Source organism: Herpailurus yagouaroundi, unplaced genomic scaffold (assembly GCF_014898765.1).
Source record: "Herpailurus yagouaroundi ecotype Mexico unplaced genomic scaffold, PumYag 67623, whole genome shotgun sequence".
In the NCBI taxonomy this organism is placed as follows: Eukaryota; Metazoa; Chordata; class Mammalia; order Carnivora; family Felidae; genus Herpailurus; species Herpailurus yagouaroundi.
In genome coordinates, this window is record NW_024420424.1 from 4,212,488 (window position 1) to 4,239,709 (window position 27,222).

General features: G+C 35.4%; 1 protein-coding gene across 4 annotated transcripts in view; it reads left to right on the forward strand.

Annotated features, from left to right (window-relative positions):
* The window catches only part of BRWD3 (bromodomain and WD repeat domain containing 3), a 226,521-nt gene that overhangs the window by 170,206 nt on the left and 29,093 nt on the right, over positions 1 to 27,222 (forward strand). For 2 of the 4 annotated variants that reach the window (XM_040467901.1, XM_040467904.1), the window contains 7 exons: positions 18,631 to 18,687; positions 19,845 to 19,985; positions 20,864 to 20,938; positions 22,341 to 22,493; positions 23,587 to 23,750; positions 24,083 to 24,180; positions 25,223 to 25,381. In XM_040467901.1, coding sequence (XP_040323835.1) covers positions 18,631 to 18,687; positions 19,845 to 19,985; positions 20,864 to 20,938; positions 22,341 to 22,493; positions 23,587 to 23,750; positions 24,083 to 24,180; positions 25,223 to 25,381 — 847 coding nt within the window. The remainder of the gene's footprint in view (positions 1 to 18,630; positions 18,688 to 19,844; positions 19,986 to 20,863; positions 20,939 to 22,340; positions 22,494 to 23,586; positions 23,751 to 24,082; positions 24,181 to 25,222; positions 25,382 to 27,222) is intronic. The other 2 variants (XM_040467902.1, XM_040467903.1) reach the window with 2 other exon arrangements.

Here is a 27,222-nt window from a genome sequence, read left to right on the forward strand (position 1 = left end):
CATAACTATCAGTTTGTTCTCCATATTTATTAGTCTCTTCTGTTTTGTCACCCTGTTTTTTATTATTTTTCTTTCCGTTCCCTTATGTTCATGTTTTGTGTCTTCAAGTCCTCCTATGAGTGAATTCATATGATTTTTGTCTTTCTCTGACTAATTTCACGTAGCATAATATCCTCTGGTTCCATCCACGTAGTTGCAAGTGGCAAGATTTCATTCTTTTTTATTGCCAAGTAATACTCCATTGTATATATATACCACTTCTTTACCCATTCATCCATCGATGGACATTTGGGCTCTTTCCATACTTGGGCCATTGTTGATAGTGCTGCTATAAACATTGGGGTTCTTGTGTTCCTTCATAACAGCACACCTGTATCCCTTGGATAAATACCTAGTAGTACAATTGCTGGGTCGTAGGGTAGTTCTAGTTTTAGTTTTTTTAAGGAACGTCCATACTGTTTTCCAGTGTGGCTGCACCAGCTTGCATTCCGAAAACAATAAAAAAGAGATCCTCTTTCTCCGCATTCTCGCCAACATCTGTTGTTACCTGAGTTGTTAATGTTAGCCTTTCTGACACGTGTGAGGTGGTATCTCATTGTGGTTTTGTTTTGTAGTTCCCCGATGATGAGTGATATTGAGCATTTTTTCATGTGTTGGTTGGCCATCTGGATGTCTTCTTTGCAGAAGTGTCTATTCATGTGTTTTTCCCATTTCTTAACTGGATTAATTGTTTTTTGGGTGTTGAGTTTGATAAGTTCTTTATAGATTTTTGATAATAACCCTTTATCTGGTATGTCATTTGCACATATCTTCTCCCATTCTGTCGATTGCCTTTTACTTTTGCTGATTATTTCCTTCACTGTGCAGAAGATTTTTATTTTGATGAGGTCCCAGGAGTTCATTTTTGCTTTTATTTCCCTTGTCTCCGGATACGTGTTGAGTAAGAAGTTGCTATGGCCAAGATCAAAGAGGTTTTTGCCTGCTTTCTCCTTGAGGATTTTGATGGCTTCCTGTTTTACATTGAGGTCTTTCATCCATTTCAGTTTATTTTTGTGTATGGTGTAAGAAAGTGGTCCATGTTCATTCTTCTGCATGTTGCTGTCCAGTTTTCCCAGCACCACTTGCTGAAGAGACTGTCTTGATTCCATTGGATATTCTGTCCTGCTTTGTCAAAGATTAGTTGGCCGTACTTTGTGGGTCCATTTCTGGGTTCTCTATTCTGTACCATTGAACAGAGTGTCTGTTCTTGTGCCAGTACCATACTGTCTTGATGATTACAGCTTGAAGTCTGGGATTGTGATGCCTCCTGCTTTGGTTTCCTTTTTCAAGTTTGCTTTGGCTATTCAGGGTTTTTCTGGTTCCATACAGATTTTAGGATTATTTGTTTTAGCTCCGTGAAGAATGCTGGTCTTATTTTGATAGGGATTGCATTGAATATGTAGATTGCTTTGGGTAGTATCAACATTTTAACAATATTTGTTCGTCCTATCCAGGAGCATGGAATCTTTTTCCTTTTTTTTGTGTCGTCTTCAATTTCTTTCATAAGCTTTCTATAGTTTTCAGTGTATAGATATTTCACCTCTTTGGTTAGATTTATTCCTAGGTATTTTATGGTTTTTGGTACAACTATAAATGGGAATGATTCCTTGAGTTCTCTTTCTGTCGCTTCGTTGTTGGTGTATAGGAATGCAACCGATTTCTGTGCATTGATTTTATATCCTGAAACTTTGCTAAATTCATGAATCAGTTCTAGCAGTTTTTTGGTGGAATCTTTTGGGTTTTCCCTATAGAGTATCATGTCATCTGCAAAGAGTGAGAGTTTGACCTCCTCCTGGCCGATTTGGATGCCTTTTGTTTCTTTGTGTTGTCTGATTGCAGAGGTTAAGACTTCCAATACTATGTTGAATAAGAGTGGCGAGAGTGGACATCCCTGTCTTGTTCCTGACCTTAGGGGGGAAGCTCTCAGTTTTCCCCATTGAGGATGATAGAACAACCCATTGGGTTGTTCATATATGGCTTTTATGATCTTGAGGTATGATCCTTCTATCCCTATTTTCTTGAGGGTTTTTATCAAGACAGGATGCTGTATTTTGTCAAATGCTTCCTCTGCATCTATTGAAAGGATCATATGGTTCTTGTCCTTTCTTTGATTGATGTGATGAATCACGTTAATTGTTTTGTGGATATTGAACCAGCCCTGCATCCCAGGTATAAATCCCACTTGGTCGTGGTGAATACTTTTTTTAATGTATTGTTGGATCCGGTTGGCTAATATCTTGTTGAGGATTTTTGCATCCTTGTTCATCAGGGAAATTGGTCTATAGTTCTCCTTTTTAGTGGGGTCTCTGTCTGGTTTTGGAATCAAGGGAATGCTGGCTTCATAGAGTTTGGAACCTTTCCTTCCATTTCTATTTTTTGGAAGAGTTTCAAGAGAATAGGTGTTAACTCTTCCTTAAATGTTTGGTAGAATTCCCCTGGAAAGCCATCTGGCCCTGGACTCTTGTTTTTTGGCAGATTCTTGATTTACGAATTCGATTTCCTTACTGGTTATGGGTCTGTTCACATTTTCTATTTCTTCTTGTTTCAGTTTTGGTAGTGTATATGTTTCTAGGAATTTACCCATTTCTTCCATTTTGCCCATTTTATTGGCATATAATTTCTCACAATTTTCTCATATTATTGTTTTATTTCTGCTCTGTTGATTGTGATCTCTCTTCTTTCATTCTTGATTTTATTTATTTGGGTCCTTTCCTTTTTCTTTTGATCAGACTGGCCAGTGGTTTATCAATTTTGTTAATTCTTTTAAAGAACCCACTTCCAGTTTCATTGATGTGTTCTGTTTTTTTTTTGGTTTCGATAGCATTAATTTCTGCTCTGATCTTTATTATTTCCTGGCTTCTGCTGGTTTTGGGTTTTATTTGCTGTTTTTTCTAGCTCCTTAAAGCGTAAGGTTAGGTTATGTATCTAAGATCTTTCTTCCTTCTTTAGGAAGGCCTGGATTGCTGTATACTTTCCTCTTATGACAGCCTTTTTTGCATCCCAGAGGTTTAGGGTTGTGGTGTTATCATTTTCATTGACTTCCATATACTTTTTAATTTCCTCTTTAAAATCTTGTTTGCCCATTCATTCTTTAGTAGGATGTTCTTCGGTCTCCAAGTATTCGTTACCTTTCCAAATTTTTTCTTGTGGTTGCTTTCGAGTTTCATAGCATTATGCTCTGAAAATATGCACAGTATGATCTCGATCTTTTTGTACTTACTTAGGGCTGATTTCTGTCCCAGTATATGGTCTATTCTGTAGAATTTTCTATGTGCACTGGAGAAGAATGTATATTCTTCTGCTTTAGGATGAAATGTTCTCAATGTATCTGGTAAGTCCATCTGGTCCCGTGTGTCATTCAAAGCCATTGTTTCCTTGTTGACTTTTTGATTAGATGATCTGTCCTTTGCTGTGAGTGGGGTGTTGAAGTCTCCTACTATTATGGTATTACTTTCAATGAGTTTATGTTTGTGATTAATTGAGATGTATATTTTGGTGCTGCCACATTTGGCACATAAATGTTTACAATTGTTAGGTCTTCTTGGTAGATAGACCCCTTGATTATGATATAATGCCCTTCTGCATCTCTTGATACAGTCTTTATTTTAAAATCTAGATTGTGCAATATAAGTATGGCTACTCAAGTTTTCTTTTGTTGACCATTAGCATGATAGATGGTTCTCCATCCCCTTACTTTCAGTCTGAAGTTGTCTTTAGGTGTAAAGTGGGTCTCTTGTAAACAGTCAGTAGATGGATCTTGTTTTCTTATCCATTGTGTTACCCTATATCTTTTGATTGGATCATTGAATCCATTGAAGTTTAGAGTGAGTCCTGAAAAATATGAATTTATTGCCATTATGATGCTTGTAGAGTTGGAGTTTCTGGTGGTGTTCTCTGGTCCTTTCTAATCTTTGTTGCTTTTGGTCTTTATTTATTTTTATATATATTTTTTCATCTTTTCTTCCCTCAGAGAATCCCCCTTAAAATTTTTTGCCGGGTTGGTTTAGTAGTCACAAAGTCCTTTAACTTTTGTTTGTCTGGGAAACTTTTTATCTCTCCTATTTTGAATGACAGCCTTGCTGGATAAAGAATTAATGGCTGCATTTTTTTCTGACTCAGCACACTGAATATATCCTCTCAGTCCTCTGTGGCCTGCCATGTTTCTGTGGATAGGTCTACTGAAAACCTAATCTGTCTTCCCTTGTGGGTTAGGGACTTTTTTTTCCCTTTCTGCTTTCATGATTCTCTCCTTGCCTGAGCATTTTGTGAATTTGACTATGATATATGCCTTGTTGATGGTTGGTTATTCTTGAATCTAATGGGGGTCCTCTGTGCTTTCTGGTTTGATGTCTGTGTCTTTCCCCAGGTTAGGAACGTTTTCTGCTATGATTTTCTCACATAACCCTTTTACCCCTATTTCTCTGTCTTCCTTTTCTGGGACCCCTATGTTTCTGATGTTGTTCCTTTTTAATGAGTCACTGATTTATGTAATTCTTAAATCATGCTCTTTTGCCTTATGTCACTCTTTTTTTCTGCTTCATTATTCTCTATAAGATTGTCCTCTATATTGCTAATTGTTCTGTCTGTTCCATTCTTGCTGCCACTGCATCCATCCGTGTTTGCAGCTCAGTTATATCATTTTTAATTTCATTCTGTGTTTCACTTCTTTTATCTCTACAGAAGGGGATTCTAATCCATTTTCAACTCTGGCTAGTATTCTTATTATTGCAATTCTAAATTCTTGTTCAGACCTCTTGCTTGTATCTGTGTTGGTTAAATAACCTGGCTGTTGTTTCTTCATCCTCTTTCTTTTGGGGTGAATTCCTTCATTTTGTCACTTTGAAGGGAGAAAAGGAATTAATGAGGTAGAAAAAATAAAATTAAAAAAATTAAAATTAAATAAATATTAAAATTAGAACACACACACACATATCTGTTAAATGATGCTATATCCTAGGTCTGTTTTGGTCTGTGTTTTGAAAGTGGTTTGACAGATTAGAGAAAAAAAAGGAAAAAAAGAGGAAATCGTTTAAGAATTTGAAAAATGAATACACTGAAGTACACTAAAATGAGATGATGGGAGTAAAATAGAATTTGAAAAAATTTACACAAAAGTAAAGAATATAGTAGGAAAGCAATACTTTTAATAAAAAAAATAAAAATGAATTTTTTTCTCTTTCTGTATTGAAGAAAACAATTAAAAAGTGTAAAAAAAAAGAACTCTTGAAAATTTGAAAAAGTTAATACACTGTAGTAGACTAAAATAGAATGATGGAAGTAAAATAGAATTTGAAAAAGACTACATAAAAGCAAAAAATATTGTAAAAAATTAAATAAAAATGTTTTTAATAGAAATTGAAAATGAAAATGAAGTTTTTCAATTTCTGCATTCAAGAAAAAGAAAGGAAACAAAGAGAAAAAGGAAAAAAGAAAACAAGGAAATATTTTGAAAATTTGAAAAGGTGAATACACTGCAGAAGACTAAAATAGAATGATGGAAGTAAGATAGAATTTGAAAAAATTTACACAAAAGTAAAAAATATAGAAAAGAATAAGGAAAAATATTCTTAATGAAAATTGAAAATAAAAATATTTTCTTTTTCTGTATTCAAGAAAAAGAATAGTGTAAAAGAGAAAGAATATAAAGAAAAAATTTGAATAGATGAGTCTGCTAACAGATTGAAATTGGGCTAAAATTACTTCGTCTTCCCCTAGAAGTCAGACTATGTAGCACTTTATAGTCCATAAACTAAGTAGGCGGTGAGACTTGTGTTCTTGAAGAGCGAGGTTGGCCCAGTTGGGCGGGGCTCAGTGTAATGGCTCCGTTCTCCACTAGATGGCACTGCTAGCCTACTGGGGTGGATTGTTGCAGTGCTAGTTGGTGCCTATGTGCATGTGCAGGAGTGGTGAAAATGGCGTCACCCAGCTTACCCAGTCTCTAGTATGGGCACTCTGTTCTCTCTGATCAGCAATCGCGCACCTGTCCTCTGTCTTCAGCTTTCGTCCACTCCTGGCTTCTTCATTGTCTGTGACAAAGCCCCAGGCAATACCTCTCTCCCAGGTTTTTTCTCAGTTGCAGCTGTTTTCCCCGTCCCCTTAAGTTCTGAAGAACTGCAAGGTGATTCATTTTGTCCCTCTGCTGGAGGGTCTCACTGAGCAGTGGCTGTATGCCTGCTGTACCCAGGGATGCCTACTGGACCCTGCTGCTGCTGGTGCCCCGAGACTGCGGCCAGTTGCCAGCCTGCCCCAGAAATAGTTTGCGAGAAAGTGTAGCAGCATCTTTTCAGGGATTATGGAAAATCACTACACACATCTGGCACCAGGCTTCACACTTAACGACTTTGTTCCAGCACCAGCGAATGTGGCCATTTTCTGGGGTCTGCTGGGATCAGGTGGCTTCAACAGTCTCTACCAAATGTCCTTCCAGCAGTGGAACCACTTTTCCCCTTGTGGGGATTCGCCCTTCCCACCAGATCACTGCCAGATATCGAGCTGCAGAGTTGCAGCCTTTGCACTCCCTTTGTTTACAGTCTTAATGGAATTTAAACTGTCTCCTTTCTCTTTTTTCCCTTTTTAGTTTAGTCCCTGCGGCTATTTCCAAGTTTTCACGTTCTCTCCAGCTGCTTTTGGGGAGGAGTTCTTTTCCTGTATTCTCCCCCGCCTGAATCTCCGTCCTCTCTCCCCCTTCCAAGGCGGCTCCCTGCCCTCCACCAGCTTCTCTCTCCCCAAGTTCACCTCTCTTTGCCACATACCTGCTGAATTCTGTGGTTCATGTTCTGCAGATTGTTGTGTTAATCTTTCAATCAGTTTTCTAGGTGTGTAGGATGGTTTAATGTTGGTTTGGCTGTATTTTATGGATGCGAGACACACAAAAAACTTCCATGCTGTTTTGCCATCTTGGCTCCTCCTATAAATGATTTTTTTTATTCTACATATGAGATTATAGATGCTTTTCTCTGACTTCTATTCACTTACGAAAATGCCTTCAAGGTCCATCTATTTTTGTCCCAAATGGAAAGTTTCCTTTTTATAGCTGAATAATATTCCATTAGGTATATATACCATATTTTCTTTATCATTTTACCCCTTAATGGATACTTAACATTGTTTCTATATGTTGGCTATTATAAATAATCTTGCAATAAATATATTTTATTAAAAATATTTAATAAATGTTATTAAACATTGGTTGGTGTGCATTTAATTAATATATTTATATATTTTATATAAATATATATATTAATAAATTTATATATAAATTTGTATATATTTACTAAATCTTTTAGATTTAATGTTTTCATTTTCTTTGGATAAAAACACAGAAGTGGAATTCCTAGATCATAATGTAGCTCTTTTCTTTTAATTTTTTGAGGAACCTCCATAGTGTTCTACATAGGTTGCGCCAATTTTCCCCAACACTGCACAAGTGTTCCCTTTTCTCCAAATCCTAACCAACATTTGTTATTTCTTGTTTTTGTTTTTGTTTTGTTTTGTGTTGTTTTGATAAAAGCCATTCTAACAAGTGTTTGATGATATTGTGGTTTTGATTTGCATTTCCCTGATGGTTATTGATGTTGAGCAACTTTTCATGTACCAGTCATCTATATTTTCTTTGGAAAATGTCTATTTAGATTCTTTGCCCATTTTGTTTTTATTTATTTGTTTTTAAAAATTTTTTGAGTATAGTTGACACACAATGTTACATTAGTTTCAGACATACACCATAGTGATTCAACTTCTCTACATGTTATGCTATGCTCACCACAAGTGGAGCTACCATGTGTAACCATACAACACTGTTAGAATATCACTGACTTCATTTCCTCTGCTGTGCCTTTTATTCATGTGACTTATTCATTCCATAACTGGAAGCCTGTATCTCCCATTCCCCTTCACCCATTGTGCTCATCAGCTTCATCTCTTTTCCCTCTGACAACCATCAGTTTGTTCTCTGTTCCAGTGTTGTTTTTTTAGTTTTTCATGAAACTGTAATTGGTATAGAACATTGTATTATCACTGTTAAATGTTATTATTCACAAAATAAGGAAAATGGAAATATGCCAGTTAGATATTCTCCTGAAACTAATGAAAAAATTATTTTTATTTCTGATAATTTATCTGACATTTCACAAAAATGTGTTTTGACTCAGTATCTGATGTAGCAAGAATTACTCCTCAAAGTGACATATTTGTTTTAGAATAGAAAATTAAAGTAAAATTTAAGTGAACAACTTTGTCTTTTTCTTTTGGTGAAAACATTTAAGTTCTACTCTCTTATCAAATTTCAATTATACAATATAGTTTTGTCAGTTATGGTCACCATGTTTTACATTAGATCCTTAGATACTCAGACCTTATTCATATTCTTGAAAATCTTTACACTTTTACCAATCCCTCCTCATTTCTCTTACCACCAGACCCTGGCAACCACTTTCCTATTCTCTGTTTCTGCGAGTTTCACTGTTTTTAAACGTTCCATGTATAACTGATACCATCCAGTATTTGTTTTTCTCTGGCTCATTTCACTTAGCATAATGCCCTCAATGTCCACCCATATTGTCACAAATGGCAGGTTTACCTTTTTTCTCAAGACTCAATAATATAACATTGTTTGTATATATCACATCTTTATTCATCCATCTGTTGACAACACTTATGTTGTTTCCCTATCTTGGCTGTTGTGAATAATGCTGCAGTGAACATGTGATGCAACTTTATCTCTTTGATAATCCTGTTTTCATTTCCTTTGGATATTTATCCAGAAGTGGAATTGCTGGATCATATGATAGATCTATCTTTACCTTTTTGAGGAACTTCCATACTGTTTTCCACAGTGTCTATAGCAGTTTACATTCCCACCAACAGTGCTCAAGGGTTTCTTTTTCTCCATATCTTTACCAACACTTGTTATCTCTTGTCTTCTTGATGAGAGTCATTCTGATACCTGAGAGGTGATGTCTCATTGTGGTTTTGGTGTGCATTTCCTTTATGATTAGTGATATTGAGCACTTTTCACTATGTGTTGGTCATTTGGATTTCTTCTTTATAAAAATGTCTATTTACTTCCAATGCCCATTTTTTAATGGGATTTTCATTTTATTATGTAGTTGTATGGGATTTTTGTATATTTTGGATATTGACCCTTATTGGATACAAGATTTGCAAATACTTTCTCCCACTCAATAGTTTGCCTTTTCATTTTGCTGATGGTTTTCTTTGATGTGCAGAAGCTTTTTAGTTTGATACAGTCCCAGTTGTTTCCTTTTCTTTTGCTATTTTTTGTTGCCTTTGGGTTTTATCAAATCCAAAAGAAATTCATTGCCAAGACCAATGTCAATGAGCTTACCCCTTGTGTTTTTTTTCTAGGAGTTTTATGAGTTCATGTCTTATTACAAGTCTTTAATCCATTTTTAGTTTTATTCGTTTATGCATATATGTACGTATTTTAGTTTTAGATAATAGAATTTATTTTTTATTTCAATTTTTGTATTTAAATTCTAGTTAGTTAACATATATGTTAAAATTGGTTTCAGGTGTAGAATTTAGTGATTCCTCTCTTATATATAATACCCAGTGCTCATCACAACAAGTGCCCTCCTTGACACCCCTCACCAAATAGCCATCCCCTGCCCACCTCCCTCCATTAGCCCTCAGTTTGTTCTCTAGCTTCTCTCTCTCTCTCTCTTTTCCCTTCCCCTGTGTTCATCTGTTTTCTTTCTTATATTCCAAATATGAGTGAAATAATACAGTATTTGTCTTTCTCTGTCTTTTTCACTTAGCATAATATACTCTAGCTCCATCCATATTGTTGCAAATGGTAAAATTTCATTCTTTTTGATAGCTGAGTAATATTCCATTGTGTATATGTATTCCACATCTTCTTTATCCATTCATCAGTGATGGACATTTGGGCTCTTTCCATAATCTGACTATTGTTGACAATGCTGCTATAAACATGGGGGTGCATGTGCCGCTTTGAATCTGTTTTTGCTTTTTTGTTTTTTTTGTATCCTTTGGGTAAGTACCTAGTAATGCAATTCCTGGGTCATAGGGTAGTTCTATTTTTAACTTTTTCTGGAGTGACTTCACCACCTGGAATTCCCACCAACAGTGTAAGAGGGTTCCCCTATCTCTGCATCCTCACCAACATCCTTTGTTCCCTCTATTATTAATTTAGGCCATTCTGACAATTGTGAGCTAGTATCTCAACATGGTTTCAATGTGTATTTCCCTGATGATGAGTGATATGGAACATGTTTTCGTGTGTCTGCTAACCATTTGTATGTCTTCTTTGGTAAAATGTCTGTTCATGTCTTCTGCCCATTTCTTAACTGGATTATTTGTTTTTTGTGTGTTGAGTTAGATAAGTTCTTTATAGATTTTGGATACTAACCCTTTACAAGTATGTTATTTGTAAATCTCTTTTCCCATTCCATAGGTTGTCTTTTAGTTTTGTTAGTGTCTTCTTCACTGTACATAAGCTTTTTTATCTTGATGAAGTCCCAATAGTTCATTTTTGCTTTTGTTTTCCTTGCCTTTGGAGATGTGTCTAGTAAGAAGTTATTCTGGCCAAGGTCAAAGAGGTTGCTGCCTGTGTTCTCCTCTAGAATTTTGATGATTTCCTGTCTCACATTTAGGTCTTTCATCCCTTTTGAATTTATTTTTGTGTGTGGTATAAGAAAGTGGTTTCATTTTTCTGTATGTTGCTGTCCAGTGTTCCTAACACCATTTGTTGAAGAGACTATTTTCCGCTGAATATTCTTTCCTGTTTTGTTAGAGATTAGTTGACCATAGACTTGTAGGTCCATTTCTGGGTTTTTTATTGTTACATTAATCTATTCTGTTCCATTAATCTGTTTTTGTGCCAGTATCATACTGTCTGGAGGACTATATATATATAGCTTTGTAATATAGCTTAAAGTCCAGAGTCGTGATGCCTCCAGCTTTGCTTTCCTTTTTTAGGATTGCTTTGGCTATTTTGGGGTCTTTGTGGTACCATGCAAATTTTAGGATTGTTCAGGTTTTGTGAAAAATGCTGGTGGTATTTTGATAGGGATTGAATTAAATGTATAGATTTCTTTGGGTAGTATGGACATTTTAACAATATTTTTTCTTTCAATTCAAGAGAATAAATTTTTGGTATCCTCCTCAATTACTTTCATAACTGTTTTATACTTTTTAGGGTATATTTCTTTTTACCTCTTTGGTTATGTTTACTCTTAGGTATCTTATGGGTTTTGGTACAATTGTATGTGGGATCAATTCCTTGACTTCTCTTTGTGCTGGTTCATTATTGGTGTATCTAAATGCAACAGATTTCTGTATGTTAATTTTATACCCTATGACTCTACTGAATTTGTGTATTAGTTCCAGTAATTTTTTGGTGGAGTCTTTTAAGTTTTCTACACAGAGTATCATGTCATTGCAAATAGTGAAAGCTTTTCTTTTCTTTTTTTTTTTTTTTTAATTTTTTTTTCAACGTTTTTATTTATTTTTGGGACAGAGAGAGACAGAGCATGAACGGGGGAGGGGCAGAGAGAGAGGGAGACACAGAATCGGAAACAGGCTCCAGGCTCCGAGCCATCAGCCCAGAGCCTGACGCGGGGCTCGAACTCACGGACCGCGAGATCGTGACCTGGCTGAAGTCGGAGGCTTAACCGACTGCGCCACCCAGGCGCCCCTAGTGAAAGCTTTTCAATTTGGATGCCTTTTATTTGTCTGATTTGTCTGATTCCTGAGGTTAGGAAATTTAGTACTATGTTAAATAACAATGGTGACAGTGGACATCCCTGTTGTGTTCCTGACCTTAGGGGGAAATCTCATTGAGGATGATACTAGTCACGGGTCTTTTGAATATGGCCTTTATGATGCTGAGTTGTGTTCCCTCTGTCCCTACTTTGTTGATGGTTTTAATCAAGAATGGATACTGTATTTTTTTTTAAATGCTCTTTCTGTATCTATTGACAGGATCATATGGTTCTTATTTCTTTTATTAATGTGGTGTGTCACGTTGATTGATTTGCAAATATTGAACCACGCCATAACCCAGGAATAAATCCCACTTGATCATGGTGAATAATTTTTCAATGTACTCTTGGATTTTATTTGCTAATATCTTATTGAGAATTATTGCATCCATGTTCATCAGAGATATTGGCCTGTAATTCTCCTTTTTAGTGGGGCCTTTGTTGCTTTTTGGAATCAAGGTAATGCTAGCCTTGTAGAAGGAGTTTGGAAGCTTTCTTTCATTTCTATTTTTTGGAACATTTTGTGAAAAATAGGTATTAACTCTTCTTTAAATGTATGGTAGAATTCCCCTGGCAAGCCATCTGGCCCTGGACTTTAGTTGTTGGGAGGTTTTTGATTACTGATTCAATTTCTGTGATAGTTATGGGTCTGTCCAAATTTTCTATTTCTTTCTGTTTCAGTTATAGGTAGTTTGTATGATGCTAGGAATTTATCCATTTCTTCCACATTTCCCAGCTTGTTGGTATATAAGTTTTCATAGTATTCTCTTATAATTGTATTTATGTGGTTTTGGTTGTGACCTCTTTCATTTGTGATTTTATTTCCTTGGGTCCATTCCCTTTTCTTTTTGATATGTCTGGCTAGGAGTTCATCAATTTTATTAATTCTTTCAAGGAAACAGATCTTAGTTCCGTTAATCTGTTCTGTTTTTTTGTTTGTTTCCATGTAATTTATTTCTCTTCTGCTTGTTTTTGGCTTTATTTGCTATTCCTTTTTTTTAATGTTTATTTTTGAGAGAGTGCAAGTGGGGGAGGGGCAGAGGGAGAGGGATACAGAGGATCTGAAGCAAGCTCTGCACTGACTGCAGTGAGCCTGACGTGGGAATCCAACTTGCAAACTGCAAGGTCATGACCTGATCCAATGTCAGATGCTCAACCAACTGAGCCACCCAGGTGCTCCTTTGCTGTTCCTTTTCTAGCTCCTTTAGGTGTAAGGTCAGATTGTATATTTGAGACTTTTCCTGCTTCTTGAGGTAAGAATATATTGCTCTATACACCCTCTTAAGACCAGCTTTACTACATCCCAAAGGTTTTGGACTGTCGTATTCTCATTTTCTGTTGCTTCCATGTATTTTTTAAATTTTCCTTTAATTTCCTTGTTATGCATTCATTCTTTAGTAAGATGTTGTTTAACCTTCATGTATTGTGGGTTTGGTCTTTCCAATTTTTTTTCTTTTAGTTGACTTAAAGTTTCATAGCTTGTGGTCTGAAAATATGCATAGTATGATCTCAATCTTTTTGTACTTATTGAGGCCTCATTTGTGACCCAGTGTGTGATCTATTCTGGAGAATGTTTCATGTGCATTTGCACAGAATGTGTATTCAGGGTGCCTGGGTGGCTCAGTCAGTTAAGCATCCGACTTCAGCTTATGTCATGATCTGGCAGTTCATTGGTTCGAGCCCTACATTAGGCTCTGTGCTGACAGCTCAGAGCCTGGAGCCTGCTTTGGATTCTGTGTCTCCCCCACTCTCTTTGCCACTCCCCCATTCTCACTCTGTCTCTCTCTCAAAAATATAAACATTAAAAAAATTTAAAATGAAAAGAATGTGTATTCTGCTGCTTTAGGATAAAATGTTCTGAATATATCTGTTAAGTCCATCTGGTCCAGTGTATTTATCAAAGCCATTGTTTCCTTGTTGATTTTCTACTTAGATGATCTGTCCACTGCTGTGAATAGCCTGTTATAGCCCCTTACTATTACCGTGTTATTATAAGTGAGTTTCTTTGTGTTTGTTATTAATCAGTTCATATATTTGAGTCATCCAAGTTGGGGGCATAAATATTTACAATTGTTAGTTCTTCTTGTTGGATAGACCCCTGTATTATAACATAGTGCCCGTCTTTATTTTTTGTCTTCGGTTTAAAATCTAGTTTGTATGATGTAAGTGTGGGTGTCTGGCTTTCTTTTTATGTCCATTACTGTGGTAGATGGTTCTTCATCCCCTCACTTTCAATCTGGGGATGTCTTTACATCTAAAACGAGTCTCTTGTACGCAGTATATTGATGGGTCTAGTTTTTTTATCCATTCTGGTGCCCTACATCTTTTGATTGAAACATTTAGTCCATTTACATTCAGAGTAATTATTGGTAGATAAGAATTTAGTGCCAATGTATTACCTGTAAACTCACTGATTCTGGAGATTTTTTCTGTTCCTTTCTAGTCTTTGTCGCTTTGGTTCTTTCTTTCCCACTCAAAGTGTCCCCTTTAATATTTCTTGCAGGGCTGGCTTAGTGGTCACAGACTTCTTTAGTTTTTGTTTGGGGAAACACTTTAACTCTACATCTATTCCGAATGACAGCCTTACTGGATAAAGTATTCTTGGCTTCATGTTTTCCCTTTCAATATGTTGAATATACCATGCCACTCCCCTATGGCCTGCCAAGTTTCTCTGGAAAGATTTGCTGTGAACCTGATTTGTCTTCACTTATAGATTAGGGTTTTCTTTTCCCTTGCTTTCAGGATTTTTTCCTTATCTCTATTTTTTAATGTCTTATTTATTTATTTTGAGAGAAAGAGAGTGTGTGTGTGTGTGTGAGCAGGGGAAGGGCAGAGAGAGAGAGAGAGAGAGAGAGAGAGAGAGAGAATATCCCAAGCAGGCTCTGTGCTGTCAGCACAGAGGGCTTGATCCCACGAATAATGAGATTGTGCCCTGAGCCTGAAATCAGTAGTTGGAGGCTTAACCAACAGAGCCACCCAGACACCCCTCCTTATCTCATCTCTATATTTTAAATATTTTACTCTGATACATCTTGGTGTTGGTTGGCTTTTGTTGAGGTTGATGGGATTTCTCTGTGCCTCCTGGATTTGGATGTCTATTTCCTTCCCCAGATTATGAAGGTTTTCAGATATAATTTCTCAGATAAACCTTCTGCCCCCTTTCCCCTCTCTTCTTCTGGGACTCCTATGATACAAATGTTATCATGTTTTATGGAATCACTAAACTCCCTAAGTCTACATAGATGATCTCATACTTTTCTTTCCCTCTTCTTTACAGCTTCATTATTTTCCATAATTTTATCTTCTATATCACTGATTTGTTCCTCTGTTTTGTCCATCCTCATTATCATTACATTCGTTGATTTTGCATCTACAGTCAGTTATACCATTTTTTATTTCAGCGTGACTAGCTTTTAGTTCTCTTATTTCTGCAGTAATGGATTATCTGCTGTATTCCATGCTTCCGTTAAGTTCAGCTAGTATCTTTATGGTTATTATTTTAAATTCTTGTTCAGGCATATTAACTTTTATCTGTTTTGACTAAATCCCTGGCCATGACCTCTTCTTGTTCTTTCTTTTGGTGTGAATTCCTCTGTCTTGTTATTTTGTGGGTCACTGTTTTTTTTTTTTTATGTGTGTTAGGAAAGCCTGTTATATTTCCTGATCCTGAGAGTAATGGCTTTATTAAGAAGAGTACATATACTCTCCAGGGCCTGGTGCTTCAGGAAGTTTTTCAGAGTGTGCACTCTGCTGTTGTGCTTTGGCTGCTCTTTCCTTCAGGTCAGTTCTCTGCAGAGTTTCTCCTTTCCTGCAGTGCGGAGTGTTTGGACCTTGTCAACAATGTAGCATTTTTAACTAGGTCTGCCTTGGTCTTCTTGTTTAAATAAGCCTGATCCTATTTCCACTAAAGCTGAAGGTTTGCAGCACTCTCTGATCAGTAGACTTGGTGAATGCAGTGAGTTTGTGCTCATCTTCTGGGAGAGGGGCCTAGTGGCACTGGTTCTCAGGCCACCTTGCTCTGGTAATGATGCACCTGCAGGGCACAGTGGGGTAGAGCTTGGTGTAAGCAGTTCCATCCGCCCCTGAGGAGTGCTGTGATGCTCACTGAAATCTGTCCATGCTGATGAACAGGGGAAAATTGGCGTCAGCCAGCTCAGTAGTCCCCAGAGAGGGGAGTTCATGCCCACTGCTGTTCAGGAAGCCTTCACAGATGAGCAAACAATCCCTCTTGTGTCCCAGGCTTCCATCAGAATCCTGCCTTCACCCTATCTGTGTCCGAGCCATCTGCCCACCCAGCAGCAGTTTTTATCTCAGGCATACTGTGTTTCAAAACTCCACAAATTTTAGGGACCCAGCACAGCATGGACCTGCGCTGATCCGCTGGGTGAGGATCTTGCCATATTGTGTCTGGTGCCCGTATATCCCAGAAAAGCAGTTGCATGACCATGCAAGGGCTCTGAATTTAAGGTGAAGTGCAGCTGATAGGTTAGCAGCTTTAGCAGGTGCCTCTGCTGCTATGTTAATTAACAGGTTGCTCAATGCATTCTGCTGTCTCTTGTCCAGAGAGTCAGTGCCACCTCCAAGAAGGGGAGCAGTTTCTCCTGGTGCAACCCAGTATATCCTCAGATCACACTGTCCGCCCTTCTGCCTCTAGCCTCCTTCATCATAGGACACCCCTAAGCCCCCAGGGATGACCCCAGTGATGGTTTAAACTTCTTAAACTTCAGACTTTGAACCCTGCTGCTTATAAAAACTTGTGATAATCAGCCCCTCCCCTTTTCCCAGTCAGTGATTTTGGTGAAGAGTTTTTCTTGTACAATCCCCTGCATGTTGCTTTCTCTCTCCCTCCCTCTCATTCTCTCTCTCTCTCTCTCTCTCTCTCTCTCTCTCTCTCTCTCTCTCTTTGTCTTCTTTCTATGATCAGGGCTCCCTTCCTTCCACAGCACCTGCAATCCTTTTCTCCCCAAATCAACTCTCTGCAGCTCCTACCTTCCACAGTGTGGCCATTTTCCCCCCTCTAGATGTGCAGTTTGTTCTCTCAGTCCTCACTTTGATTTCTTGGTTGTTCAGAATGATTTGATGTTTATCTAGCTGTGTTCAAAAGACAAGGCAAACATAGTGTCCCACTAGTACTCCACCATCTTAATTCCTGATCTTGAGTTGAATTTTATATATGACATAAGATATGGATCAAGTTTCATTATTTTGCATGTGAATATCCAGTTTTCCCAGCACCATTTATTGAAAAGACTGTCCTTTCCCAATTGTTGGGAATTCTTGACTCCTTTTTTTAAAATTAATTGACCATACATAGCGGTTTATTTCTAGGCTCTCTATTCTGTTTTATCTGCTCTCTTATACATATATTTTTTTATACCAATACTATACTGTTTGTGTTTCCAGAGCTTTGTAATATATCTTGAAATCCAAAAGTTTGAGGCCTCCAGCTTTGTCTTTCTTTCTCAAGATTGTGTTGGTCTATTAGGAGCCTTTTTTGTGGTTTCATACAAATTTTAGGATTGTTTTTCCTATTTCTGTGAAAAATGCTGTTGGAATTTTGATAGGGATTGCATGTAATCTGTACATTGCTTTGAGTCTTATGGACATTTTAATATTCATTCTTCCAATTCATTACCACAGAGTATCTATATTTATTTGTGTCTTCAGTTTCTTTCACCTATGTCTTATTGTTTTAGTGTACAGATCATTTATCTCCTTGGTTAAATTTATACCTTGGTATTTTATTCCTTTTGATGCAATTATAAATGAGATTGTTTTCTTAATTTGGCTTTCTGATAGTCCTTTGTCAGTTTATAGAAATGCAACTTATATTTGTATATTGATTTAGTATCTTGCAACTATAATGAATTCATTTATTAGTTCTAACAGTTTTTCAGTGGACTCTTTAAGGTTTTATGTATGTAATATATCATCTGCTAATAGACACAGTTTTACTTCTTTTTATGATTTGGATATATTTTGTTTTTCTTACCTAATCGCTGTGGCAAAGACTTCTAATACTATGTCAAATAGAAGTGGCTAGAGTGGGTATTCTTATCTTGTTCCTGATCTGAGAAAAAAAAGCTTTTAGTTTTTCACTATTGATCATGATGTTAGTTGTGGGAGTTATTATGTTGAGGTATGTTCCCTCTACACCTATTTCCTTGAGAGTTTTTTATTATGAATTGGTGGTGTCCTGCTCAATGTAGCATTCCTTGGGTTAAAATAGAAAATTACAGTAGAATGCAATGCAACTTTATTTTATTGGAAAGGAGTTCCAATAGCTCATGAGCTGCTTTTATTTTCTCCTAGGCATTACCTATGTGCTTCACCACCACCACGTGAATAATGGTGTGTGGACCTTACCTCCTTGTATTAAATAACTGTCCCTCAGAGGGATACTTGACTGAATCTTTAGGTTTTACTACACATTCATATTTTTGCTATAGAAAATAGATGTATTTTTTGAAATAGTAATAGATTAATCATGAGTAATTCATGATTATAATGTATTAAATAGCATGTCATATAGAATAACTTTTTTTTTAGTACTAACATTAGGTACAACTTTAGATACCAGTCATTGTACTTTTTTTTTTTTTCATTTCCTATTCTGATTTAAAGATAAACCTTATTTACTCTCTGAGTATATTTTCCAGCTTGTATCTAGCATATAGGCAAAGTTTGGAGTAATTGTCACTTCAAACTTTGCTCTGCTTGTTGCCTGCTCCAGTGAGGACGTTAATTGTGATTGTATTTGCCATTTCTTTGTAAATGTTTATCAAATTTTTAAGACCTTGAATATAACTTAATATCTTTTCCCACTCTTTCCTTTTAATTTTAGGATACAGAAATGGTTGATTTAGATTCAGATGGTCCTGGTACTTCATCTGGAAGAATGGTGAGTGAATAAGTAAACTGCTGAGAAGAAAAATTTTCAGGCTTCCTGTGTCAGGGATCCCTAAGACCAACTCCACCTATTTGGAGAATTGCTATAAAAACTCACAAAACTCAGTGTATATACTTGTGATTCATTGCTAATTGCAGTGGCACAATAAGGACATGCAGCTGGATCACAGTGAAATATACATAGGCAGGGTCTGGAGGAATCCGTGTGCAGGGTTTTTTAATGCTCTCTCCCTTCTTTGAGGAGCCATACAGAACACACTCTTCCCCACTACAGTGAAAATGTAGCAAAATATATGTGATTAGAGACTCAGACTCCAAGGAATTTATTGGGAACTGGTTATGTAGACACTGACTAGCACATGCCAAGATTCCAGACTCCCAGAAAGCAGGAAAACACAGGAAAAGTACAGGGAAGCAGGTGTTCATTACAAATCACAATGTTTGTACAAACAGGAAATGGTTCAAGTACCAAGTACCCAAAATGCCAACAGAAGTCCAACCTTATAAGCAAGCCCTGGTAAAGATAGCAGCTTCATATCTGTTAACTCTGTTCTGTACACTTCCCCTCCATGGCAGTTAGACAAATACTTCTTTGATATAAGGAAAATTTACTTTGAGATACTGAAGGAAATCTTATGAAAAGCATCAAATAGTAAGGGCTAGAATGTATCATGACAACAAAGGATATAGATAGATAGATGATAGATAGATACTAGATAAATAGCTATACATACATATAACTAATAAATACCTAATATATAAATATATACATAAAATGTATTACATATATGTTTCAATTTTAAGAAAATTATGATGCCATTGTCAAGTATACTTAATTACCAACAAATATTAAGGCATTAAGATTATTAACCTGGTAAAGGAAAAAAATGTTCCACTTGGTTTTATTTGTAGTTCAAATTTTCTTAACATGAAAATTCAGAATACTAGAATTCTTGCCATTCTGTGAATATACTGTCTAGTTTTTATTGTTTATATTTTTGTCAGGGAGAATGATGTCTAATCTAAACTAAGAAACTTAAATAGCAGCTGCTCTATGTTATATAGATATATTAACATTAGGAAAACAGGAGAAAATCAATGAAGAATTAAGAAAAGAGCTTTTAGATATAATTCTATATAAATCTACAGGTCAAATGCCGAGGCAGAAGACAGTCTTTGAAGTGTAATCCTGATGCTTGGAGAAAACAATGCAAAGAACTGTTGAGCCTCATTTATGAACGGGAAGACTCAGAGCCATTTCGACAGCCAGCTGATCATCTTTCTTACCCAGTAAACATACACTTGTTTAAATAATTGCCAATATGTAATTTCCCATAAATATACATGCTAAAATCTAGTTACAAGCCACTTTTCCCCTTTTTTCCTTTCTTTCTTCTCTTCTTCCTCCCTACCTCCACCCCCTTTCCCCTTCCTTCCTCTTTGTTCCTTTTTGTATATCTTTAAATTGTGAAAGTGGGTAGTGGGATTAATCATGACTTTAAAATTCCTGTCATGTACTTTGTGTGTAAATTTGCGTTTAAACCAAATTTGAATGTAAATATCTTCGCGATTCTTTTTTTTTTTGGATATTTGTTTAATAAATTTCACTAACTTCTACTACATTTCTATTCATTGGAGACCCTTGGCAACATATGTCAGCCCTGTTTCAATTATAGCAAATTTGTTATCCAATATTATCACTTAGAATAAGCAATATATACCATGTTACTTTTCATCAAAGGTAAAAACATAAGAAATTATAGGATTCCTTTTTTTAAAGGAGTGTATCTGTTTATGTTTTGAATAACCTTTTACCATAGATAGGAAATCTATTTTAATGTATTCAGAGAAAAGGTATTTGAAGTTAAACAAATATTTTCTGCATAGACATGTTTTAGTTGAGAAAAAATTCAAATAATAAACAAAATTATATTCAACAAAGCTTGTTTTGTTTGTAGGAAGTTTGGGTAGAATAAATTAATCTTGTGTTTCTCATAGTAGAGGAAAGGATGAATGTAGAATTCCTTCATCTTGAAGTACAGTCAAGAAAAAACGAATTCCTATGGATCTTTGAGATTTAAATTATAATTGCATTGCAAGTATTGGTTGTGCAAGTATTTTGTTGTGGTAGTCTGGAAATACAGTATATCCTCTTTATACCCTAATAGGGCCATCAGGAGCAAGACGGAGAATCCTCAGAATCAGTTGTTCCAGAAAGACAACAAGAGCCATCTCTTTCTGAGGTAGACCTAGTTGTCTCTCAAAAGACATATAGTAGTTGTTTTTGCACTGTTTTACTTTTTAAAATTTCCATACTGTAAATGAAACTTTTATAATGTGTAAAGCTGTTTTCCAGTTCTTCTCACTGTCTTTTTTCTTTGATTTTTTTTGGTTGCTTATATTTTGTTTTTAAAATCAACATGTGTTGTTAGGTGTGTTCTTTGTGGCATCTGCATACATGTTTATTTGTTTTTATAGATCTAGAGTTACTGTAGCAGAGTAGAAAACATCAGTTACACAATATAATTATATCTGTATTGCAGCTGATTGTACCCATTGGGACTTCATTCATCAAACTTAGTCTTTTGAGTTTTGGTGACATTAACAAGTTCTAACATTTTTCCTCTATGAAGATATTTGTTTCATAAGCTGTGCTATGTTGGAATATACTTCTAGTTGTTAGAATTTAAGCAAAAAAATTAAGATAGATTAAGAGCAATCATGGTTTCTTACACTTGGAAAAATATTTTCTCTTTTTTTATAATACTTTTCCTCTGCCCATTCTTCTGATTCTTTGGCTTCTTCTTTGAAAGAAATGTGGTTTTACTTAATAATTCTAAATAGGATAAGGGATCTAATACTGACTATGGTTTTCATTCCAATACGTTTTTTATTGATGGTTGTGTTATACATAAGTTTTAGATGTCATTCCATATGATAACCCTAGGCGTATCTTAACTAGGCTGGACAGATTTAAAATAGAGTCTTCTCCCTCCCCTAATCAAAATCAAACTAATTCTGAATTTATGAGACTGCAGACCTTCAATAAAGCACAAGTGTCACATTCATTAAAAAGCAGAAAGATAGGAGGTAGGCACAGACATGGCCAGTTTTACTTTGACCTTCAACTAATGACATTTTAGGTACATTGCCCTCATAGCTGGGAATATCTTGGAAATATGTAGCTAATTTGTGACATGGAACTATTTAATTATATGTGAATAATCCCATCTTCTACCTTCATTGAGCACTTTGCCAGGGAATTGAAGATTGCTTCAGCCTTTAATCAAGAAATGGAATTACATATTACGTACTCCGTAGGGGTAAAGCCAGAGGCTGTGCATTTTCTCTTCTGTCTCTTGAGAGAATCATATGGTTATCAGTGTAAGGGTGAAGGCTGAGACCCTCCCAAACACCCCTGCTGCTTTCCTGAGCTATCAAAAAAACTCTGCTTAAATGAATGGTTTTGGTTGTATCAAAAAAACTGTTTATTTAAATGAATGGTTTTGGTTGGGGTAGATAGTTGACAGATTGAAAAGTAGTGTGTTTATTTCATGGTTGATTGATGATGCAAATCTCAGTACCATTGTATTATGTAGTATTGTTACCCATACTGTGTATTTAATAACACATTCTTCTTTGTAGGATAATTCAGATGTTATAGACACTCCTATGGACTTCAGCACTGTGAAAGAAACTTTGGAAGCAGGAAATTATGATAGTCCTCTGGAATTTTATAAGGATGTTCGCCAAATATTCAGCAACTCCAAAGCTTATACCTCTAATAAAAAGTCAAGGGTATGAAAAAACAATATTAGATGGATGAATTGTCTAAGCATTTACTAAATTATATATGTATCAGGTAGTTTTCTTTCACTAGTTTTAAAATTGCTGAAGAAGTATATATTATAATTCTGACATAGTTAATGAAGTTTGATTCTCTGTATCCTCTCTGAAGCAAGTTTATTAGGTGTGCTAAATAAAGATACACTTAGCATAGTCCTTTTGACATTAAGCACTTCTTTTCTCCTACCTGCCTCTTCGTTACTCTTTAGTAATACTTATGTCTTTATGTCTTTTTTTATGTCTTTCAGAGACAGGTCAAAGAAAAGAGAGATAGTAATTTAAGTACCCTTTAGTATGTCCAATAATAATTTGATAAATAAAAGTGGTTGACAGTATTTATATGAAATATTTGGATTAGCTCTGGGTATTTATGTTTCCTTTATTATAACAAATAATGAACCATGTTGGGAAGTGATAACTGTTTATTCATACTCACATTTAATACCTTCCCTATGTTTTGTCAGAACTTAAATATATTAAGAACAAAAAAGTAATAATTTTTTTTAATCACTGGGATCAGATTAAATTTTAAATCAGTTTTGCACTAGATATATATTTACCCACTTTCACCTCATATAAAATGAATTTTCAGTAATTTCTGTAGGCATAATTTTTTTCACATTTGGTTTATTTCCTATATATATACTCACAGATGTTTATAACATCCTTGAACATAGTTATTTTGTGCGTGCCATTCGCTGGTATTTACTTAGGATAAATTCCCAGAAGCAAAATTATTAGTGAAAGGATAGGTATATTTTTAAGATTTTGAGTACATAATACAAATTGCTGTTTTAAAATGTTCCAATTAAAATACTCACTGGCAGTGTATGAGAATCTTTTTTCTACCCTTAACATTGGATTGATCTTTTAAAAATCTTGTTAATTTTTAGATGAAAATGGTATTTTAATTCTTTAGGAAGAGTTTTTCAAGTATATGAAATAGCACATAGATTTTGTCTGAAAGGATAATGCTGATATTGGCCCAGGCATGTTTATACTTTTTTTTTTTTTATCATTAAAGTAGTTGGTTTCTACCTTTCAGATCTATAGCATGACACTGCGATTATCTGCCTTATTTGAAAGTCATATTAAAAATATCATCTCTGAATATAAGTCAGGAATCCAGAGTCAGAAGAGGAGGAGGCCACGGTACAGAAAACGTCCAAGAAGCAGCAGCAGTTCGTTGTCTAGTAGCAGAGCTCCTAGGTATATTACACTATTGTAGCATTTTATGTTTTCAAGGCATTTGTATTACCTCATCTCTTAAAGTTTATCGAATAGGGTGAGAAGATCCAAAGACCCAAATGATTTTTTTACAAACTCTTTCACATGTGTAAAGGTGGAGTTGGTTTTATTATGCCAAAAACTGATGTTTTTATTTTAATGATTGAAATTTAACTTTGTCATATTATTAATTTGAAGCATTTCACTTTAATTATAGGCATTTCTTTGGTCAGCTTAAGCATTTTGTATCATACTGTCTATCTTTATTGCTAATAGAAAAAAAAGTGTTAATTGTTCTATATTTTTAATTGTAGTCCAAAAGGAAAACAGAAACAAATGAAGTTGCAGCCTAAAAATGACCAGAATACCTCAGTGTCTTATGTCAGGACTAGCTCTCCTTTCTCATCTCCTGGTAAATATGTCTATTGTTTTTGGTGTTCTGTATTTAGTTTAATACTGATATTAAGAACTTAGAAGAGGCAGCATGGTTTATAGTGCAAAGAGCAATAGATTTGGATGTAGAAAAGCTATGTTTTATTCCCATTTATTCTCTTTATCTGTGTGGCCCTGGGTAAGATATTAGGCCATTAGGATTCAGTTTCTTCATTTTGAAAATGAAAGTGTTAAGACTGAATGAATTTTAAAATCTCTTAGTTTTAAAATTCTGTAGGGGTGTCTGGATGATTCAGTTGGTTAAGCATCCAACTCTTGATTTCAGCTTGGGTCATGATCCATGGTTCATGAGTCACAGGGCTCTACGCTGACAGCACGAAGCCTAATTGGGATTCTCTCTCTCTGCCCCTTCCTCTCTCTCTCTCTCTGTCTCTGTCTCTCTCTCTGTCTCTCTCTCTCTCTCTCTCTCTCTCTCAAAATACATAAATTTAAAAAAGAAACTTAAAATAAAAAAATTCTGGGGGCACCTGGGTGGCTTAGGGTTAAGTGTCCGACCTCGGCTCAGGTCATTATCTCACAGTTTGTGGGTTCAAGCCCCGCGTCAGGCTCTGTGCTGACAGCTCAGAACCTGGAGCCTGGTTCGGATTCTGTGTTTCCCTCTCTTTCTGCCTCTCCCCTGCTCACGCTCTGTCTACCCTTTCTCTCAAAAATAAATAAACATTAAAAAAATAAAAAATAAATAAAGATAAAATAAAATTCTGTAACTATAATTTTTAAAGCTATAATATTTCAGAGCAGTCATCTACAACATATTTGCAAATTGAGGATTTATTATCTGCAGGAGGTAGTCTTCTTGGACAAAATTTTCGGATATTCTATGCTTGAAAACTTAATAATGTGATGAAACATTTTGTTCTCAAAATATTCATATTTCCCTTTTTAAGCAACTTACATTTTTGATGTTGGAGTAGAATAACAGTGAGACAGTTTTAAAAACAGCCTGTTTAATTTTCCTAAGAACATGGTACTTATATTAATATTAAAATCTTTTTAAATATAAGTTTCAGATGCTGCTGAAGGCCTTTCATTATATTTACTTGATGATGAACTAGATGGGCCGTTTTCTTCATCGAGCTTCAGTGGTTATAGCCGAAGTGGAAATAGCCATGACCCAGGGAAGGCCAAATCATTTCGGAATAGAGTTTTACCAGTTAAACAAGGTAGGAAAGACATATGGACAGGGCGTTTATTCTTTATTTTCTTGTGATGGCAGATGAAGCATTTAAAAACTGCTTATTTAGGTGGTAAAAATTAGCATGTCCTTATAGTTAATGATGATTTCAATATTGTCAAATAAATTTGTGGGTTTCATATCCACAACCAGGAATAGGCCACTAGCAGATTTCCAATAATTATTCCAAAACATATTTTAGTCTTTTAAAATAAAATATGAAATGAGTAGGTAGGAAAAACTAAATGAGATATTTCAAAGAAAATGCTTTTTAAAAATTGAGATAGCCCTTAAAAGTAGAAAACTTATCTAAAGATGATTTTGGATTTTTTTCCCTTTTGTTATTAATATAGTTTAATATATGAAATATATTTTTATCTTATATAAATTTTAAAAAAGATTAAGTAGGATAGCCATTGTTGTTGAAATACCAAATAACTCAAAAATAGACTTTCTAAAGATGTATTTTATATTGGTTATGTGAAAAACATTAAAACATGTGATTACTTTAAAATAATTAGTGCCTTTATTTTTCCCAATTTGTATCTTTATTCTCTTCTCTGTTCCTGCTGCATATTGCCTACTCATGCCACTTTCTTTTTTTCTCCTCCCCTTTACAAGCTATTAGAAAGAATAGCTTATACTTCTTCCTTCTATTTTCTTTCCATCTAAAAATTCCTTTATCCTTTATAGTTTGGCTTCTGACCCCACTACTGTCCCAAAGTTGTCCTCTCCAGAATTACTAGTTCTCTTTAGAAACCAACCAGTGTTCTTTTCTTAGTCCCTGTCTCCTTGATTTTGTCTCTTATTGCATACTTTTGAGTACCTCTTTTAGTAACTCTACTGCCAGGCTTCTGTACTGATTATCTTACATCTCTGTTTTTCCTGTATTTCTATATTTTCTGTTTCTTTGGCCCTACTTACCTCCTTTTTACTGTTCCCCGCTGGTTTCTTGATTTGTTTGTTTGGTTTTTGGTGTTGTTTTTTTTTTTTTTTTTTTTTTGGTCTTCTACAAATAAGGGAATCTATTAGCTACATCAATCATCCTTATGTTGAGGACTCTCCAAATTCACATATCTAGCCCTAACATTTCCTTATTCTACCAGTATCATTTTGAAGTGCTTCTTAAAATAATTTCCTTGGGTGTTTATCATCCATCTTTCTGTCTCAGGCTTACTTCTATTTCTGCATTCAGTATTTTAATTAATGCCACCACCATCTTCCTAGTCACCCAGCTTAAAATCCTAGTGTTCTTAGACTCTTCTTTTATCCCTCATATCCAGTCAATTGCTCGGTTTTATGAATTCTACAACTCTTTAATACCACCCAAATCTCTTGTCTACAGTTTCTATTGCTATTACTTTAGTCTCTGGCCTACTATATTAGTCAGCTTGGGCTGTTACAATACAATACCACAGACTGGATGGCTTAAACAGCAGGTATTTATTTCTAGCAACTTTATTGAGATATCACTGACATATAGAAATTCTATATAATTATAAAGTGTACAACATGATGTTGTGATATGTGTGTACATTGTGAAATGGTCACCACAATCAAACTAATCATAATACATCCATCACCTCTACATAGTTACCCTGTGTGTGTGTGTTAAGAATTAAGGTCTCTCCTTTTAGCAAATTTCAAGTGTACAATACAGTATTATTAACTATAGTCACCATGTTGTACCTTAGATACCCAAAACTTACTCATTCTGAATAATTGGATCTTTGTACCTCCCCAAGTCCTCTTCCTGCAGCCCCTAGCAACCACTATCCTACTCTGTGGTTCTACAAGTATGACTGTTTTAGATTATATATATATATATAT